This window comes from Xiphophorus couchianus, chromosome 15 (genome assembly GCF_001444195.1).
Source record: "Xiphophorus couchianus chromosome 15, X_couchianus-1.0, whole genome shotgun sequence".
NCBI classification, from domain to species: Eukaryota; Metazoa; Chordata; class Actinopteri; order Cyprinodontiformes; family Poeciliidae; genus Xiphophorus; species Xiphophorus couchianus.
Window position 1 is genome coordinate 8,668,573 of NC_040242.1, and position 18,749 is coordinate 8,687,321.

The 18,749-nt window shown below is 38.0% G+C and overlaps 1 protein-coding gene across 2 annotated transcripts in view; it reads left to right on the forward strand.

Moving 5' to 3' along the window:
• Positions 1–18,749, forward strand: part of LOC114158684 (glutamate receptor ionotropic, kainate 2-like) — an 83,980-nt gene that overhangs the window by 23,417 nt on the left and 41,814 nt on the right. The window contains exons 2-6 of one of the 2 annotated variants that reach the window (XM_028040416.1): positions 3,377–3,544; positions 4,410–4,673; positions 8,367–8,548; positions 10,809–10,862; positions 12,208–12,381. In XM_028040416.1, coding sequence (XP_027896217.1) covers positions 3,377–3,544; positions 4,410–4,673; positions 8,367–8,548; positions 10,809–10,862; positions 12,208–12,381 — 842 coding nt within the window. The remainder of the gene's footprint in view (positions 1–3,376; positions 3,545–4,409; positions 4,674–8,366; positions 8,549–10,808; positions 10,863–12,207; positions 12,382–18,749) is intronic. The other variant, XM_028040417.1, reaches the window with a different exon arrangement.

Sequence of the window (18,749 nt, forward strand, 5' to 3'; positions counted from 1 at the left end):
GGAGAAATGTCAGATTCATCAGTCACAGCAATCAATACAGAGGCTATTTGATCTAAAAAAAAAATGTTAATTAAGTATTCATGTTAAGTGCTACAAGCAACTCAAAATTACCCATTTTTGTTTTCTAGTTGGTTTTATTTTATTTGAACTTGAGTCTGTTAGACCAGCACAGAGTGGTGCTTAACTGTGAAGTTGAAATAAAAACATCCACAGATTTCAAAATGTTTTAAATCTAAAAATCTGAGATGTGTGGTGTGCATTCAGCCCCCTGAGTCAAGCCTTCATAAAACCACACTCTGCTGTAATTATAGCCAAAAGCCTTTTGGGGTATTTCAACATCTAACATATATTAATCCAGAATTGCTCTTGCTTAGCTGCTTTCTTTCTCTTATAAATGCTGACCAGTTTCCCTGGTTAAGCTGAAGAAAAACAGCATGATGCCTTGCCAATAATAACCTTCACTATGGTGATATTACCTTTAGCGTGATATCCATCGATTTCAGGTATACAAATTTTAGTCTCCTCTCACTAGACAACCTTCCAGATTTTTCCTGTGTCTTCTGTATTGTGGCAAACAACTATTGAGACTGCTTATGGTTTTCTTCTTGGATCGGTTAGTGCATAGCTAATAGTTGTCTTGTGAACAATAACCTGAGCTGTGGATCTTTTCAGCTTCTCCAAAGGCCTCTTGACTGTTGCTTTCATGAATGCGTTCCTTATGACTTTACCTGGAACTCCATGTTTTGGTAGATTTGTAGTTGTGCTATAACCTGTGTGATTAAATTTGAGTCCACATATGGACTCAAATTTATTTTTTTTGAAATTTCATTTATAGATATTAGACCAATGAGGACTAAAAGGTTATTTATGCCATACCTTTTGGATGTTAATTTGAAAAACATTTTGAAAACAATTTATACATAAATATTTTTTTTCTTTTCACTTTGAATATCTGTACTACTTTGCTTCTAAAATCTGAGGTTGTAAGGTGACAAACTCTGGTAATGTGCGCAGGGTATGAATAATTTTAGAAGCCACTGAATGATTTCTGTTAAATCATGTTCAAGTCATTTAGCGACTGAAAGGAAACGGATGAGCATGATTTAACACCATTATGCTTAGCTTCACATTCACTGAAATAGGCCTGCAGTGTTCAATGTGCTACCCCTGGGATTTCATATAATAATTATGTATTAGGTCAGATAGACATAATTTCTATCATCTTTTATGGTATTCAATCATTTCAAGATTATCAGTGGAATGTCTGCAATGTAATACTGCCATCTGAAAGGAGTGCTAAAACAGGAAAACTAATTAAAATAGTTCCCTTAATTGCACATCAAAAGTTTAAACATTTACTATATTGCTCTGCAAAGGTAACCCATAACTCCTATCCAGGACTTGAACATCTTCTTTCACCATCTACACTGTACAGTATATCCATATACACAGTATAAATGAAAATACCATAAAATAGAGTAAAAGACCCTAAAGTATGGCTTCACATTGGTGACAGTGATAAATATCACTACCCTGGGTTAATGACATATTCTTTGGCCTCCTGCACACATTTTCTATCACTCTCTGCCACAGCCACATGCTATTTATAGCTACAATGTCCATTACAGTACAACTTCCCCTCTTTTTTTAAAAAAAATGTCCCTCTTTCTGTGTATAGTTCAGTCTCATTTTCTCTCCATGTCACGGCACCAGTAAACAAGCTTTAAAGTTTTTCGGTTTATATTTTGTCAATCCTTTTCTCTGCCCTCTGAGAAGAGGAGAGCTGTGGATGGACTCCCGAACTCCCCTCTCATTCCCAAGAGAATTTTGCAGAGCTGCTCTCACTACCCTCTTTCATGTTTTAACTCTCAAACATTCCCTTTTAAGTCTGAACTCCGTAAGCTTTCTTAAGATTTTAGTTTACTTTCAAAGGTGTGGCATGTTGAAATGTAGCTTTTTAAAAATTTTATTCTGTTTATTTTCATAAGTGGAAACATAGGAATCTCTGTAAATTCAAATATGCGTTCCAGTGGGGCTTGTTTGTCAGGTTAAAATAATAAAAAAATTACTTTACATTGAGCCCACATTTCTATATGACAAATGTTTTGTTTTATTTGGTTTGATGTAATATTAAAATCTTCAAGTTACGCGTTTCCATTAGCTGTAAGTGGAAAATCATCACAGTTATTTGAAGTAAAGATGTGAAAACATCTGTCTGTAGTTCTGTCGGTAGTCCACAGATGTTTCTCTTTTTTTTTGGTATATTGATGTACTAAAAAAGGAACTTTTCAATAACTGTCAAATTCTTTTGGGATGTACATCCATCCTGGAGATGGATGTGAGGAGATTCTTTGCCATCGTTCTCCATAACCTAATTCAATTCTAAATTTATCTGTACGCTCCTCTCTTACTGTTTGGACATCAGATGATGAATAAAAATGTAATCTCACTCGAGCCTTGCGCATCTTGGCTGTGATAGCAATCAACCCACATATTTTTTTGTTTTTTTTACATGTGGTGTTTGTTTAATGAATCCTCCTAAATCAGTTTTGACATAATCACAAAATGTGGCACATTTTTTGTGAGTCGGCTCCAAACGCTGCTTTCGTTTGTTTGGGATTGTAAATCACGGTGATGGAACATCTGGAGCTTTAATCATCTCTGTTCAGCCCACAATAATTGACAAGTCTGAAGGGAGCTGTTAGAAGCCGACAGCACCTTACTTTGTAGAAGCAGTTATTTGTCTGATGCTGAAATGCTGCTTTTTCGTACAGTCTTTGTTTTTATGGGCATTTTATAAGGATTTTAGACATTAGTGTCGTGATTGTATCTTCATTTGTGATTTGACTGATCTTCTTTATTGTCGTCTCCTCACTCCTCATACGTTGTGAATTGTTCCATGGCTTTTTTTCCTCTCTATTTCATTATTCTATTTTCTATTGGTTAGGTTAATTTGCTTGCATTTTATTTGAAAATTGTTCAAATTAAAGGAACAAAAAGTAAGAGCCAACCTCTCGGTCTGCACGAAAGAATTTAGGAAGGGCATCCGACCCTGATCTCACCTCCCAGTGCAGATAATTGCCTATAATTGCACTGACTGCTCCCACAAAATGCAAATCCCCTGATATCTAAGCATCTTATCCTCACTGTGAATCTGTTTAATACACAGATATACCCAAACTGAGTATGGATATCAACATTATGGATTTAGGAAAAAAAAAATGCATGCACTGTTTGATCTGTAATTGCGTGAATTAAATTGATCATGTGGCTTTACGAGGCCTCCTGCAACTACAGTAATCTAGATAGTCTTTTCTACAGACTCATTATTTTGCTCTTTGTTTTTTTTTTTTTTTTTTTTTGCTTTTGCTTTTAGGGGGAATTTTTGAATCCATTGAGAGTGGCCCCTCCGGAGCAGAGGAATTAGCCTTCAAATTTGCCTTGAACACAATCAACAGGAACCGCACATTGCTCCCAAACACCACACTCACCTATGACATCCAGAGAATAAATATCTTTGACAGCTTTGAGGCCTCCCGAAAAGGTGAGTAAAGAGTCAAACAAAAAAAAAGTGCAAAACTTAAATTTAACTCTTAAGTTAACAAAACTTTTTCATATTTACTTGTACAATTACTGTGCCATCCTATATTTTATTGTATTACACTACATTATATTATATTGTATTGAACTTATAATTTATATAGCATAGCCTTATGCCTTGGAAGTCCTGGCAAGTTTTAATTGGCTTCTGCTGTTCTAATTATTCCTTTTTACAATTATTATATATTCCTTATTTCATGTGGATTTTTAACCAAAAGTAGGAAACTTGGCTCAAAATGTCCAAAATCAATCTGTTAGACTTCTCCATTTTTGCTTCTCAAAACAATGGAAAATTTTGTGCAAATGTCGACATTTAAATGAAGTTGTGTGTAAATGCAGTAGTTTCTAGCACAACTGTAATATTAGTTTAGTGTAATTTTGGCGGTGCTTTACTATGTGTAGAAAAGCACAATCTAATCAGAAGACAGAAATTGCTTGTTTTTAAATGAGCTTCTGTAAACCCTTGTGTTTCTGCATCTGAAAAGAAACTAGAAGTATAATCTAATAAAAGCAAAAATATATATCTATATTAAAATGTAAAAAATATTTGTCTTCATCAACATATACATACATATATCTATATTATTATATGGCATATAATTACCTCTATTATTTAGAGGTAACAAAATGCATTATTACCTCTAATGCATTTTATGAGGTAATAATCCAAGATGCACTTCTCCTCGTGTGACAACATCTTTGTGCAAAACTTTGTACTGAAGTTATTCTAATCAAATATAATTAAATTTAGAGTCCCACTAGAAAAAGAAAACTGACCTAATGTACACTTCTGCTTTCTTCCATGCCAGCATGTGACCAGCTTTCTCTTGGAGTGGCAGCCATTTTTGGCCCCTCACACAGCTCTTCTGCCAATGCAGTCCAGTCCATCTGCAACGCTTTGGGAGTGCCCCACATCCAGACCAAATGGAAGCATCAAGTGTCTGACAACAGAGACTCATACTATGTCAGCCTGTATCCTGACTTCTCCTCCCTCAGCAGAGCCATCCTCGACCTGGTGCACTTCTTCAAGTGGAGAACTGTCACTGTGGTCTATGACGACAGCACAGGTACAGGTACAGTCGGTGTCTGTCCTTATTCTCCACATTTACACTGTAAAACGTCTCAGAATAAAGATAAAAACAGGGAGCAGATGAACTGCAAAGTGCCACACTGCTCCCGAGAGTTCAGAGGACGCTTTGTAACCTGTCAAGTTAATTCAGAAATCAATAGCTTACTGTTCTGTCTTAGTTCTCCAGGTGCTGCCAATGTCAGTCTTCCGAGAGACTGAACAGCAGGACAGAAATAAAACTCAGAAAAATTGCCCAGAATGACCCCGTGTCTCTTCAGCTTAATGCAATGTAAAACTATAGTATGTGGGGGCTGACAACAGCCATTAATAACACACAGAGACACTTGATCTCCGAGGGTGGCTATCAAATGTGTCTGCGAGCTATTCTGTCTGTGCTGTAACTTTGTGGAGTGCCTCATAATATGCATTTTAAAAGGCGAGTCATATTTTAGCTTGAGTACAGTGATACTTTTATGAGGTATAGTGTAGTCACTCCGGAGAAGATGACAATATTCAAATGCTTATCCTCAATTTATGAACCATTTGGCGTGATGTGGCTGACAACTAAATCTAAGTAATTTACAAAGAGACACAAGGAGAATCACACTCTAGACTCTAGACAGATTGTCTTATGAATTAATTCCCTGCTTCACTCAATTAGATAGTGCCCTGCAATTGTCATTTGTAATTGTGCCACCAAGTATATAAAACATTGATTTGTTGCCTTTGTCCACATGCAGTGCTTTTTACAACAATTCATACCCCTTAAGCCTTCTTTTCATGTAAAATGATTTAAGGCTTTTTATAAAATAAAATATAAAAAAGTGGTGCAGTGCACATGTGCTTCACTCACTTTCAGTTTGATTTTCTTAAACAAATTTTTGGGCAAGACATTTTCTCCAGAGGTCACCAAATTAGTCAAAATGGTTTCCTTGTACGAATAAGTGGCATCTTTAAAACTAAGAAGCACAGGAGTCAGGCTAGACTAATAGTTTGGAGTGAAGTTTACTGCTCAATTCATCATCTGAATATTGGAAATATGGCACAACTTCAAACAACCCTCGACATTACTACCCACTCACGTTGACAGGCTTTGCAAGGCGAGCATTAATTTAAAAAGCAGCCAAAAGGCCTTTTGTAAACATGGTGGAGCTGGAGAGATCCTCAGCTCAGATGGAAGAATCTCTTGACAGAACAACATTTAGTCCCATGAAAATGGTATCCATTACGAAAGAGAACCACAAAGAAAGCCATTGGTGCAACCAAACCATAAGACATTTTGTTTGTAGTTTGACACAAATCACAAGTGGACATATGAGATCAAAAATGAACAATCTAAATGATATGCAAAATGCAGTGTTTGGAGTAGAACTAAAACCTTCTAAAATGGTACAAACCGATTGTGGCTTTTCTTCAACACTGTCAGGGAAGCTGGTCAGAGTGGATGGTAAGATGGAAAGCTAAATCCAGGACAGTTGTTGAATAAACATTTTAAAAGACAGCAACACCTTTAGACACCATAGGCTGGGACAGGGGTTCACCGTGAACAGAATAAGAACTCAAAACATATCACCAGAGATACAAAGTGATACTTTACATTCAATCGTTTTCATGTGCAAGAATAGTCCTGTTAAAGTACAGACCTAAATCCAATTAAGAATCTGTGACAAGATTTGAAAACTGATGTTCACAGACACCCTTTGTGTAATCTGACCGAGCTTGAGCTGTTTTGCAAAGTAGAATGAGCAAAGCTGTCAGTCGACAGATGTGTAAAGCTGGTAGAAACGTACCTCAAAGGACTTGCAGTTGTAATTGCAGTGAAAGGTGTTTTTACAGGAGAGCAGAGGGCTGAGTGCAAATGCATTCCAGATTCTCCAGGCTTTTATTCGTACAAATTTCTGAAAACCATGTATTTCTTTGCTTCCACATCTAAATTATGAGCTACTTTATGTTGGTCTGTCACATACAGCCTCTGTAAAATAATTTGAAGTTTGTTGGTGTAACATGACAAAATGTGAAAAGCATCAGGAAAGAGACAATCCTGGCGCATTCTAGCACCATTACAGCCACGGATTGTATCTCGACAGCCCAACTGACGCATTACTTTGACTCATCTTCATCACTGTTCTTCACTCCACTCCTCAGCGCTGGGCACTTTTCACATCCTAAATCCCTTTAAAATTGCCCCTGAGAGATTCCAACAGATAACCTCTCGCTTTCCCCTCTCCGTCAGTCGAAGGCATCTTGGGCCTCCTGTCTGGATATGTTTTTTTTTTTTGTCTTTTTTCTGCTGTACGACACCTGACTTTCTGAAAAGTGTGACAGCTGCGTAGCCGTGTTCCATAGCCCCGCTCCGCTTCTCGCCCGGTCCCAGTCTCAGGCTGTAATCACACAGCTTCATGCTCCAGGGCCCTGCACTGCTGATTGGAGTCTATCTGACGGCTGGCAGGAAAAACTATCGGAGGGGATAAAATATTCACACACGGCCGTTAGAAGATCCAGGGGGAAAGTCTGAAGGCATTAGCCAGAGCTCACAAACATCCACACTGACAGTGTTTCCCAAACGCTGAGCTCCCTTGACAGATTTTTTTTTTCCTTGCTTAACACCTCCCAAAGTGTCATCACGAACAAAAACAGGGAGAAGCAGACATGCCCCAGAGTGGGGATCTGCAGGGATTACCTGGGGACAACTCTCGGAGGTTTAGAATCCCTTCCTACTGTCGTTCTTTTCACAACTACACTTGCATGGATCTGTTTCACACCAATTTTTCTGCGGGCCTCAGGGAGACCGAGCCGTACTCACAGTGAGGCCATTAAACTGCGCACACAGCACTTTGCTTAGAAAAAAAACGAGAAAAAAAAACGGCTGAGCTAACTTAAAGAGGTTCCACAGGAAGAAAACGAAAAAAAAAATCCTATCTCTCTCCAGCTCCCTCTCAAACTATCCTTTCTGCTCCATCCATTTTTATACCCATGACAAGTAATCATCTCTCCTATCAATCCAGCCCCTTTCATCCCTGGACTCTGAAGTTCTTTACCGAGGGAGAAACTCATTGTAATCTCATCACACAGTCTCCTGGAGAGCCGTCTACCTGGGTGTGCGGTCGAGAAATGAAAGGTGAAGATTGTAGCTGAATATGTGACAGCGGCATCAGGCTCCCCCACGGGGGGGGGGAGTACAAACTGGGCAAACAGTCTCTCTCTCGTCAGAACACATCTGAAGTGTGTGTGAAAAGACAGAAGAGGCAGAATTGACCGCGGCTTTCCATCAGGGTAAAATTGAACCCATTCGGCGTTTTTGTGTGGTGTCGTGGAACACAAGGAGCAAATCAACATTTTGCAGGCTGCTGTCAGATTGGGAGTTAATGTAGGAGGGTGCAGATCGAGATTTTTTTTTTCTTTTTCATGTTTTTGCGCTTTTGGTTTAAAAGCAATGTGGTGGCGTGGTGTAGCATTCTCTTGATAGGTCTGTAGCAGTCTGTTTGCTTGCCAAGCATGTGTAGGAGGATCAATAGAGTGTGGATTAGAAAGGCATGCATATGAGCCTTTTTCTGCTGAGGAACTCTGATTCCATTTTTTTTCTTATGGCAACCCTTAGAATCAGAGATGCTTCAAAATGGCGACAGATCAAACACAGTATTTTGCTCCATCTTTAAAATTCCTCTTTCATGCTATATGCTATCCTCTTTGTCCGCAGGTCTCATTCGACTACAGGAGCTGATCAAGGCTCCGTCACGATACAACATTCGTTTGAAGATCCGGCAGCTGCCCACAGAGACCAAGGACGCCAAGCCACTTTTGAAGGAGATGAAGAAGGCAAAGGAGTTTCATGTCATCTTTGATTGTGGACACGAGATGGCTGCCTGGATTCTGAAACAGGTGGCGTCACCTTAATGAGCTGAGATACCTTCATGGGCCTGTAGCAGAAACAAAGAGACAGACTTTTCTTTTTTTACAACCATATGATGAGAAGTAATAGGAAAAATTGTGTTCAGCAAAACACTTGCAAATTATTCGCCCCCGAAGTTGACTATGTATGAACTGAGAGGAGCTAAATTGATGAATAAATGAGCAATTTTATCATATTATGTTCCGCATTTAATTAAAAAGTTACTTAGGAAAAAAATTTACATAATTTCCCTCGTAAAGTCAGGACTGAACACAGAAGCACATCCCTCATTCATTATGTATAAGTGCTAAAACAATAGTGTGTTCACTTTATTACGCCTCCTGTTGGATTCCTCCTCTCTACTCTGTACACCTTTACTCCCCTTGTATATAATGAGGTCCTGAAGACTGACCGCTACTAACGGATTCTCTCAATTGCACAATAAAGTTTTTTTTTAATTAGAATGTCTAACTCTGCTCACAGGCATCTTGAGTTCATTTAACTGAAGGTTGTTTTTTATGAAAGTTGCGGCGGCTCTCATCGAAGTGAAGTCTTTATTGAAGAATATTTTAACATTGCGAGTCTTCACAAACCTTCCTCTTTCACAGACGAAAACTTATGTCAAAGCAAACCGTATTACGTAATCTTTTGATTTTGTATCTTGAACTTGTTAGTTAAGCAGGTAAACTGAAGCAAAACATCTTCTAGTCAACTTTGCTCTAGTTCAGTTCAGTCCTCTGTCACTGCCCAATCTGTTCCAGAAGCACAATCTGTTCTGTCAGCTCATTTTGTGCATATGCTAAACGAAATGCTACCGGCATTCCTTTGTTCTTTGTAAATTTCACTGTAATCATGAAATAATAAATAATTTAAAGATAATAACAAGAAATGCAGTAACAAACATTAAACATTTAAACTATTTAATGGCATTTTGCTACACCACTACGACTGAAAGATTTTCTGAAAAATAATCAAGTAAATGTACTGTATGTAGTTGTGAACAAGAATCAAACACGAGGATAGATTGAGTAATACCTTTGTGTTTCCCATGAACACATGGGATATATAATTCTATAGTCTGATATCTCCATTATTTAATCTGATAGAAAATGTGTGTATTATGCAAATAAGACTTCTCTTGTCCTTGACGGGTCCTTCTGTGAATAAGGAACAGTCCACTCATTCCAATACACAACTATCTACATAAAAAAACAGAACATTTTACGAAAAAATCAGAACTATTTTTTTAATTGCCAATTTAAAAAGTTACACTTTGTATGTCTACATTTTAGCAATAATCTGGTAGTATTTCTTTAAGCGCATGAGGGGGTTAGCTAACGGTACGGATTGTTGCACTGAAATTCATCTGTAAACGGATCATTTTACTTTAATATTGTCACATTTCAGCTAGTTAATTTTACAGTAATACCCCATTCTGAACATGCATGTGGTAATTGAGAGAAACTACTCCCTTTTAACAGGAAGAAACCTTCAGCACAATTAGGTCCAGTGTGAGAGGCCATCTGCCACAACCCGCATATATTCCAAGACATTTATTGACCATTCAGAGCTTGAAATGAGTTACAGAAGTAAAGCATGAGAGATTATTTATTTTGTGTATCTCGTGTTTTAAAATGAATATTAGGAACCAAAGCAAGTTGCATAACCACATTTTCTTACAATATGGGTGGTGAAAAATCTTTCTTTGTGTTTGCCAAAAACAAGGTGCAGCAGTTTGTAGGTACTGCATCAAGTGAGGGAACTGTGAAATAAACACATTTTTATCAGTGTAAATAACACATTTTGTGTGAATTATATCTACTTCGAACTTCTTTCTAAAGCAGATATTTCGACACTATATGTGAAAAACAAAAAGAGACAACAAGGGAAAGTTTGGTTCCTTTTGAAGCTCAATCCTGTGGAGTTGGTTACTAATAAAAATAAACACGAAGAAAAAATTATTTCTGTTTAGATAAACACAAAATGAGGCAACTGTTTCCAAAGCATTTCTGTAAACCACTCAAGTATTTTTGAGACATCTACTGGCCAGCAGTGTCTGTTGGCCTTTAATTGAAAATATGTTTGTTTGTTTGTTTTTCTCTTCTCATCATTCTTACTGACCAGCTGTCAGCCACTATGTAGTGTTAAATAAACAGCTCAATGAAAACACCTTTTAGCTGACATTGCATTCTTAGAATTAGTTTTAAATGCAAATTTACATTACAGTTTCTGGTTTTTGTTCTCTTGTAGGCCCTGGCCATGGGTATGATGACTGAGTACTACCATTACATTTTTACTACCCTGGTGAGTAAATTGACACTCTTCTTTGCTTTTTTTGCTGAATATTTTTGCACTTCTGGTGACACTTAGTAATATTTTTTTTCACCTTTTCCTTTTTTCTACGCACAAAAACTATCAGTTTTGTTTGTTGCAAAACTAAATTCATCCGTCTGTGTATCTGATAAGAGTTTTTCTTCTCTCAGAGCAAAATTCAACTTAGATCTGTTTGTAGAGACAAAAAAAAAAAAAAGAGTCCAATGTGATTTTTACTGTGTGTGACTCATTTCAAAGCTTCACTGCAAAATGATAAAACTGGGTAGCTTCAGAAAGCTGAGTCACTTTCAACTGTGTTGTGACTGTCACTTAGTCTGCACTCTCTGTGCATGTTAAAATCAGTTGTGAAAGTTTAACAAAAATTGATTCTTTTTTTTTTCTAATCCGGCACCCATCTGGCTGACCAGAAACCTGGATGTGGGAGACAAAAGCAGGTGGAAACATTTTATTTTGACTCTGGGTGCCACTGAAGTTCTCCAAAAAATCTTTGATCTTGCTACTACAAAGATTGCCCACCGCTATATTCCAGATGAAAAGCAGCACATCCCCAGTAAAGCCAGAGAACATAAGACTGAGAGCTCAGATAATAGTCCTGAACAGATGATAGTGTCATCCATTTGGTCCATTACAGCTCTAACAAACAAATGATGCACTATGTTATTTGGAAGTCCAGAAGAAAGGCTGGAACCAGAAAATATAAGGTCTGCATCCACACATGCATGTAGAATCCTCTCTATATGTAATGAGACTGACAGCAGGTATGTCATTGAAAGAGGAAAGAGAATAGTGGTTTTGGCTGCTGAGATGGAAACTTGCCCACTTCGAAATCAGCCAGTGTTTGGCAGAAAAGTGGCCACCGCGCTGGCCTGAACTACTGTATACTGGTACCGAGCCATCCGAGTTGGTTTCGGAACAGCAAATATTGACCATGGCACCCGTGTTCCGCGTCCGTCACCTGCTGTTGCTCTTTCAACTGTGTTGTTGTGTCCCAGAGACATCTGCCTGGTTAGATGCCAGATATGCTGTATGCAGGACAATTGGGTTGTCCTTTCACATCCACATGATAAATGGCAACCCACCAAAAGACTGGCTGTAACCTTGAAATCTTGCCTTAATCAAAGCTACTGCCTCAGTATGATGAAAAATAAAACATAAAAATACCTTTAGATAAACCTTTTAGCCCTCAGTTATTAGGCCATGAGTGCCAATCAGCTCACTTCTCTTGACTATTATGATGAAAGATTTATGTAAACTTCTTTCTAGATCAAACACGATATTATGCTTTCATCTTTTTTTTTTCTTTTTTTGCTTCCAGGACCTTTTTGCCCTCGATATGGAACCGTATCGCTACAGTGGAGTTAACATGACTGGGTTTCGCATTCTCAACACGGAAAACTCTCAGGTGTCATCAATCATCGAGAAGTGGTCAATGGAGCGGCTACAAGCCCCACCCAAACCAGACTCAGGCCTGCTGGATGGATTCATGACAGTAGGTTTAGCCTTTTTCAGCGCTTATGAGCCACGCAAAAAAACATGCTTGTGGCCACGGAATGTTTCTGTCTCAATGACCGAATCAATCAGAAGCCATCTATAAAGTAATAGTAACACTGAAGATTTTGTGATGCAGAAAATTGTGGTTGTGAGCAATCATTAATTTCTATTGTTATGTTCTGACATATTCACTATTTATTTGAGTATAAAAAAATGGCTGGGTGTTAGTTGTCAATCACAAGGCCAGTGCTGCTGGGTTCCTGGGGTGGGAGCTGGAGCAGCATAAATGCCCTCTGCGTGAAGCTTTGGAGTTGGTGCTCCCGGGTCTAAATGCCCAGTAATGAGCCGGTGTGAATGGTAATAGCCGTTTATCTGCCCTCCTGCCTCTCACAGCACTCCTCTGGGAGCATGGCCAAAATATGACAATCTGTCAGTGTTCATGCAGGGAGAGGGAGCAAATTGGATGGAAATTATGGCCTTGGTTTTTTTAGGATGGCATCCAGAAAAACCCGGGGATAAGGTGACTTGAAAGTGAAAAAAGGGAAGGGAGCTCGTCATGGACATTCAAGGTCCCTCTCTGGGTCTATTGTTGTAAACAGTCAATTTACTCCACCTCCCTCGCAGCACCTTCCTCTGAGACAAACACCTTTCTTTTCTCCAGCAATCCATTCTGTTTTTCTTGGCAGATTTAGAGTGTAGCATGTAGAAATCTGTGCATTGAAAGAAATCTAGTTTCATCAAAGGCTTAAGGCACCGTGTGTCTGATTTGGTACAGCTCTTAGTGTGTATCCACACAATAACAGCTTTAATTCTCTAACCTATGATCAAAAAGGAAAACACCATCAATAATATATATCTATTGATGTTTTTCACATGCTTTAATCTAACATATTGTGAGGACACTGCAGTACACGTGGTTTTTATAACGAATAAATAACATTTCCCCAGAGGAGATGCACCAGCATGTGAACCTCGAATTCAAAACAAGTAGAGGAAGGAAAATTACTCAAAAAGAGGTTCTTCTCCAGAAACAGAATTCTGTGAATTAATGTTGTTGATGTGATTCATTAGAATGTTTTTTGTTTTGTAAGTCTCGGTTCTTTCAGTATTTAGAGCAGTTGTTTCTTCAAAAACACGATCTAATTGGGTGAATTTTACGGTTCTTAGGTACCAAACACAATGAGAAATGTTTTATTGCTCTTTACAGAGCAATAAAAGAGACCTTGGACTATGCTGTTTTGTAGTTTTTTAAAATGGTATTAAAACAAAAAAATGGGAATATCAATTGGTGCAAAAGTTTTGGTTGAAGGATGAGGTTTATGGTGCATTTAATTTTAACTCAAAAGACAGAATTGTCTAATTCTAAGTTGGGAGTTCAGATTAGATTTTAGTCCTATATCCTAGATGTTCTAACTTAGTAGTCAATTTGACTTTGTCTTGGTTTTGTGTTGTCTGCTTCAGTTTAAACTTAAAGTTCATAACCTTTTAATGCAAATTTTAAAATGTTAAAAAAAAATTTTAGAATTATAATTGATGCATTAAGCTTTTGTAATCATGTGATTATAACAAGTGATAAATATCTGTTTGTATGCATTATAAGAACAGCACAATTAAAAAGCATTGTATTAGTGTCTTTATTACCATATAAACATTTTTTCATAAAATCTTAAAAAGAAAGTATAAAAATTGATTGACATCTGTTATTGAGGTAACCGATTTTGGACAAAAGGACAAATTGTATTAAAAAAACTAGATGTCTCAAAGATACTTATTTACATAAAAATTATGCACTTGCCATTATAGAGTTAATATACCCTCTACAGCAGTTCACATCTGAGTAGTTACTGTTTGAAGCCAAGATAATTGTTTTTAACAATGGTTTACCTGGGGCTTATCAGCTCTATGTTATAGGTAATTAGCAATTTATTTGTGTTGTAAGTGGTCAATGCCAGAATTTCTTCTATTTATCATTAAAGGGGTACTTGTGCCACAGTTTGAGAACCTTAGCTTTAAGCAGCCTTACTTAAGCCCATTCCATGACATGATTGAATGAAGATAATTGAGGATGAATTTAAAGGTAAAGTCCTGCTAAGGATACGATAAATGCTTAGTAGAGGAACATTTTTGCTGGTTTTATAAGATATATAGCTTTTACCTTTTGTGTAGCACAGTTTTCTTTATTTAGCAAGCAGATTTTCTGATATTTATGCTGGAGCACTTTGGCTGAAGAATCCAACGTTAATGGAGTCATTAAATTAAATAGAGGGTGGACTGCAGCAGCCAGCGTGTGACCCTGCGTCCCCCTGAACCTTCCTCCAGGCTTTTATTGCTTTTCCTCGATGCCTTGTTCAACGTTTGTGCTGCTCCAGCTCTGTGATGGGCTTGGAGCTTGTTTGCACTCGTTGGCCAGGCAACAGTTGTGTAGCAATGGTTACCAAGACAACACTGAACATGTCACCTTGTGATTTCATGAGGGGATTGATTGACTGAGATTGAGGGAGGGAGGGGTGTAGAGGAAGGTGATAGAGATTGCAGGCAAAGACGGCTTTGATGAGAAGAAAGACAAAGAAGAATGGACAGGAGGTACAATGTGAGATTTTTGCAACTGTTGAAAGTTGCACGCAATGTTTTCTCACATCACAAGGCATGTGTAAATGGGGGCCAGTGTAACATCACAGTGACATTCAGTGCCTTTTGGGGGTGAGGCTGAGTTTCGTCTCAGGCAAACATGCATTCTGAGAAGTTCAAGCTCGCAGCCAAAGAGATGCTTTGCGCGTTGCCTCCTAAATGTGTTTGAAACAGAATGTTTCTGACGTGTAGAAACATATAATAAGGAATATGGATACTAATTAGTATAATTTATTTTTTTATATACTGAATGTGTTGCTGGTCACAGAATAATTGTAGCTTAATAAAGTGAAATTATAGCTTGTGGAAAGTTGAGCTCTAAAAACAAATAGATGCACAGAGAACAATGCTATGCAAAAGGTTGAGTATCCTATTATCACTTGTCCATAGTTTATCTTCCATTGGTAACACACTTCTTTTTTAACTTGATTGTTGTTGGCTGGGGTGTGGCGATGGCCTGGGAGTCTGATGAATGAGTAGGGAGGTGTAAAGGGTATGGGGGTGATTTGGTGCAATTATCTTTGAGTGGATATTCAGGTCGTGCCCGTAGTGGTGGGCCGTAGGAGTCACTGGGTCTCGGGCTTGAACTGCATGGCTGATACAATGGTGTGGCTGGGTTGTGGGGTATCATCCAGTGCTGCTGCACTTTTGCTTCACCAACATCCTTCCTCTGCGTGGGGCTTATAAGTGCCCTGGGGCGGTGCTTTGTGTTTGCCTGCTTTGGGTTGTTGGAGCTTTCTAGGGTTGGGCTCACCCGTCCTTTGCTGCCCTTTGGTGCTGTTACAGGACTTCCACTGTTCTTCTCATTCTAACAACAGTGCACCTCCAGGCGACAAATTTGTTCACATACACCAACTCAACACAAGCACAATTATTTCTAGTTCACCAAGCTGCAACACACAAACACACACGCCAACATGCATACAATTCCAAATGGTTGAAGGTCATACAAATACAGATTACTAATATATCTTTGTTGCGTACCTACATTGATGTTGGATGAAGTTTTGATTTAATAAAGTCAGTCACGCAATTAGGATACCATCTTAAGGCAACCTTTTTGTTTAGCAAGTCTGCCCAATTGATACATGTAGTCAGCTATTCTCAATATGGGATGGTATTAGAAATGCATCTGAGGATTCCATGGATGCTGACAGTTTAGAAAAATGCCCTGAGCAGTAGGAGTATTTTTATTATAAAAATGAGCCTCACTTGTCCGCATTATTAACTGCTACATACAGTATATGGGTTATGAGAGCTAATGAGTTTTACAGTGTTTGTTGAATGTAAAACTGTGAATATAAATAAACCTGCCATGCTTGAAATAATGAAAATAATGCTTCTTCTTGAGCACCGCTGTTTTGTTACCCTGCATCAAGGTTTCTAGTTCAAAAAGTATAGGAGCTCTAGCTGTCTCTCACACCTGAAAAAAAATTTAAGTTTTTTTAAAATTGTCTTATGAGTGGGTGTGCGCAGAGCCGTCTGTTCTTAAGGTGGGCTGATTGGTTGAAATTATGTGCCATTTCTTGTCTGGTGACAGCTGTGCAATGAGCATAAAAAAAGATGGTTTGTAAACTGAAAATTAAATAATTTTTGATGCAGTTTCTCTTAGGGATTAGTATTTGGAACTGAACTGAACTTGAGCACCATTCTAACTGACTAGTGACAAAAGCTTGCGATTGTTTGATTGATTAAACTAATATGTCAGAGACATGTTTATTGATGGATTAATGGGAACAATACTCTTTCCACTTCAGTTTCCATTTTATTAAAAACTATTATGTTTGAAGTGTTACCTTTTTCTATCACCTAGTTCTTTGGCTGTCAGCTGAGAGGCATTAATATAAGACGGTATAAAGTTATCCAACACTGAACTCTATCATGTAGTGTAATCACCATAGAAAAAACAAGCTGATTAGAGTACATTACTTATTTATCTTCTTGGCCACACACACCCTGGACAATAGGCTGGACTTAGGCATGCACTGCGGTCTACTTGGCCATATGCTAATACTTTGCTCAGGCTAGCCTCTCCACACAGGGGGTCATTGGACTGTGACAAAAAAGTGTGTGTTGTAACTACTGCAGCAGACCTGCTGATAATAGAGAGAAAACCTTGAAGGTACATATGTGCTCTGCCTCTGAGCTTTGAGAAAATTATATTTAATACAAAGAAAGGCTACATGAAATTCTATAAAGCTTACAAAGTGCTGTCCGACTAGTGTATGTCTAATATCAGTTCAAACACAGTCTAGATGCAGGAAAGTAACTGAGAGTTAATACACAAGTAATCAATGCTACATTAGAATAGAATAGAATAAGAATAAGAATAACAATAAGAACATTAAATTGTTTATTAAAACAGTGCTTACACACACCAGTGTGCATGCATAACAGTTCTTAGAAAGAACATCAGAACTGGCTAATATTAGAACTGGCATGTCAACCCTAAAAGAAAAACACAATTTATTTGCCGCAAATAGCATGAAGCTAATGGATATATGAATATGCAGAGCTACCACCATGAAAAGAGCTTCCCATCCGAAAATAATTACTTCCTACAAATCTAATGAGATAATTTGATGGGTTGGTTTACTTTAATTTAAATTCTTTAATCCTGATTAAATGAATTAAGAACACACTTACATTTAACTAAGGAAATGTGAAATTGATCATCTTTTCCTTTATGAAGCCTTAGGCATAGTTGTTTTCTACCTCTGAATAATTTTACTGATGTCTGCATTTCACTGAGCTGTAATTACCTCCACAGAGAGCTTGATGTTCTCCAGTGTCATCAACACAATTGAAATTTCTGGTGTAATAGCTCATAATAATGACTTTTATTAATAGTAAGTACACTTAGCAGGGACCTCTTTTAGCTCTTGTGGGGCTATGAGAATCATGTTAGACTTAAAAAGGCATAATGAACTGAAAACACAACATGCAAATGGGAAAACATGTGCATCCACCAAACATTTAAAGTATTTAATTAGAATATGCAATCAAACTGATTTAGAAAAAAACAACCTTGCATTTGTACCAGGTTGCATAATAAAGATAATTTATTTGGATATTTCATTATATAATATAATTCATAGGAAGCCTTTTTTTGGAAAGCTTGTATAAATTTTTCCTGTCTCTAACGGCCATTTTGTATAACTCTTTATGGCAGGGTGTCATATCCCCAGTGTGAAATAAACGGCATATAGGAGTGAACCAGAAGCCACTTTATACAGACTGTAAGCAGGTTTACCAGTATGCTATTTAGAAGCAGATAAATCCACTTATATTAATGTTCAGACAATGCACTCACCAAGACACACTCTTCATCTGTGGCTGGGGTTTGAGCATGGTTCATTTCTTTGGGGGTTTAAATGAGGAATGGCGGGAGCAGAGGATGAAAAAGGAAGACAAATAAGGAGGAAGCAGGTTTGCTGGGATATGCTTAGGGGCATAGAGAGAGGGAGGGGGAGAAAACAGACGCGTAGCTGCATTAATAAGCACTGCTGGGAGAAGAGTGGATGATACCCACAGTGAGTGCTGGAAGAACCTGCAAGGTGGCAGCTATACACTCCAATTAGGAAGTGTTTATCATGCATGTTTAAATACATGTTTGTGCTGTCCTGCAGGTAAGCCTTAAATATGCTAAACACATGCTGAAAAATGTCTGATTCAGTTCCCAATTTGATTGTGCCCCCAAAGAGGACTTGGCTGTGGATTGTTATAGCAAACAATTGT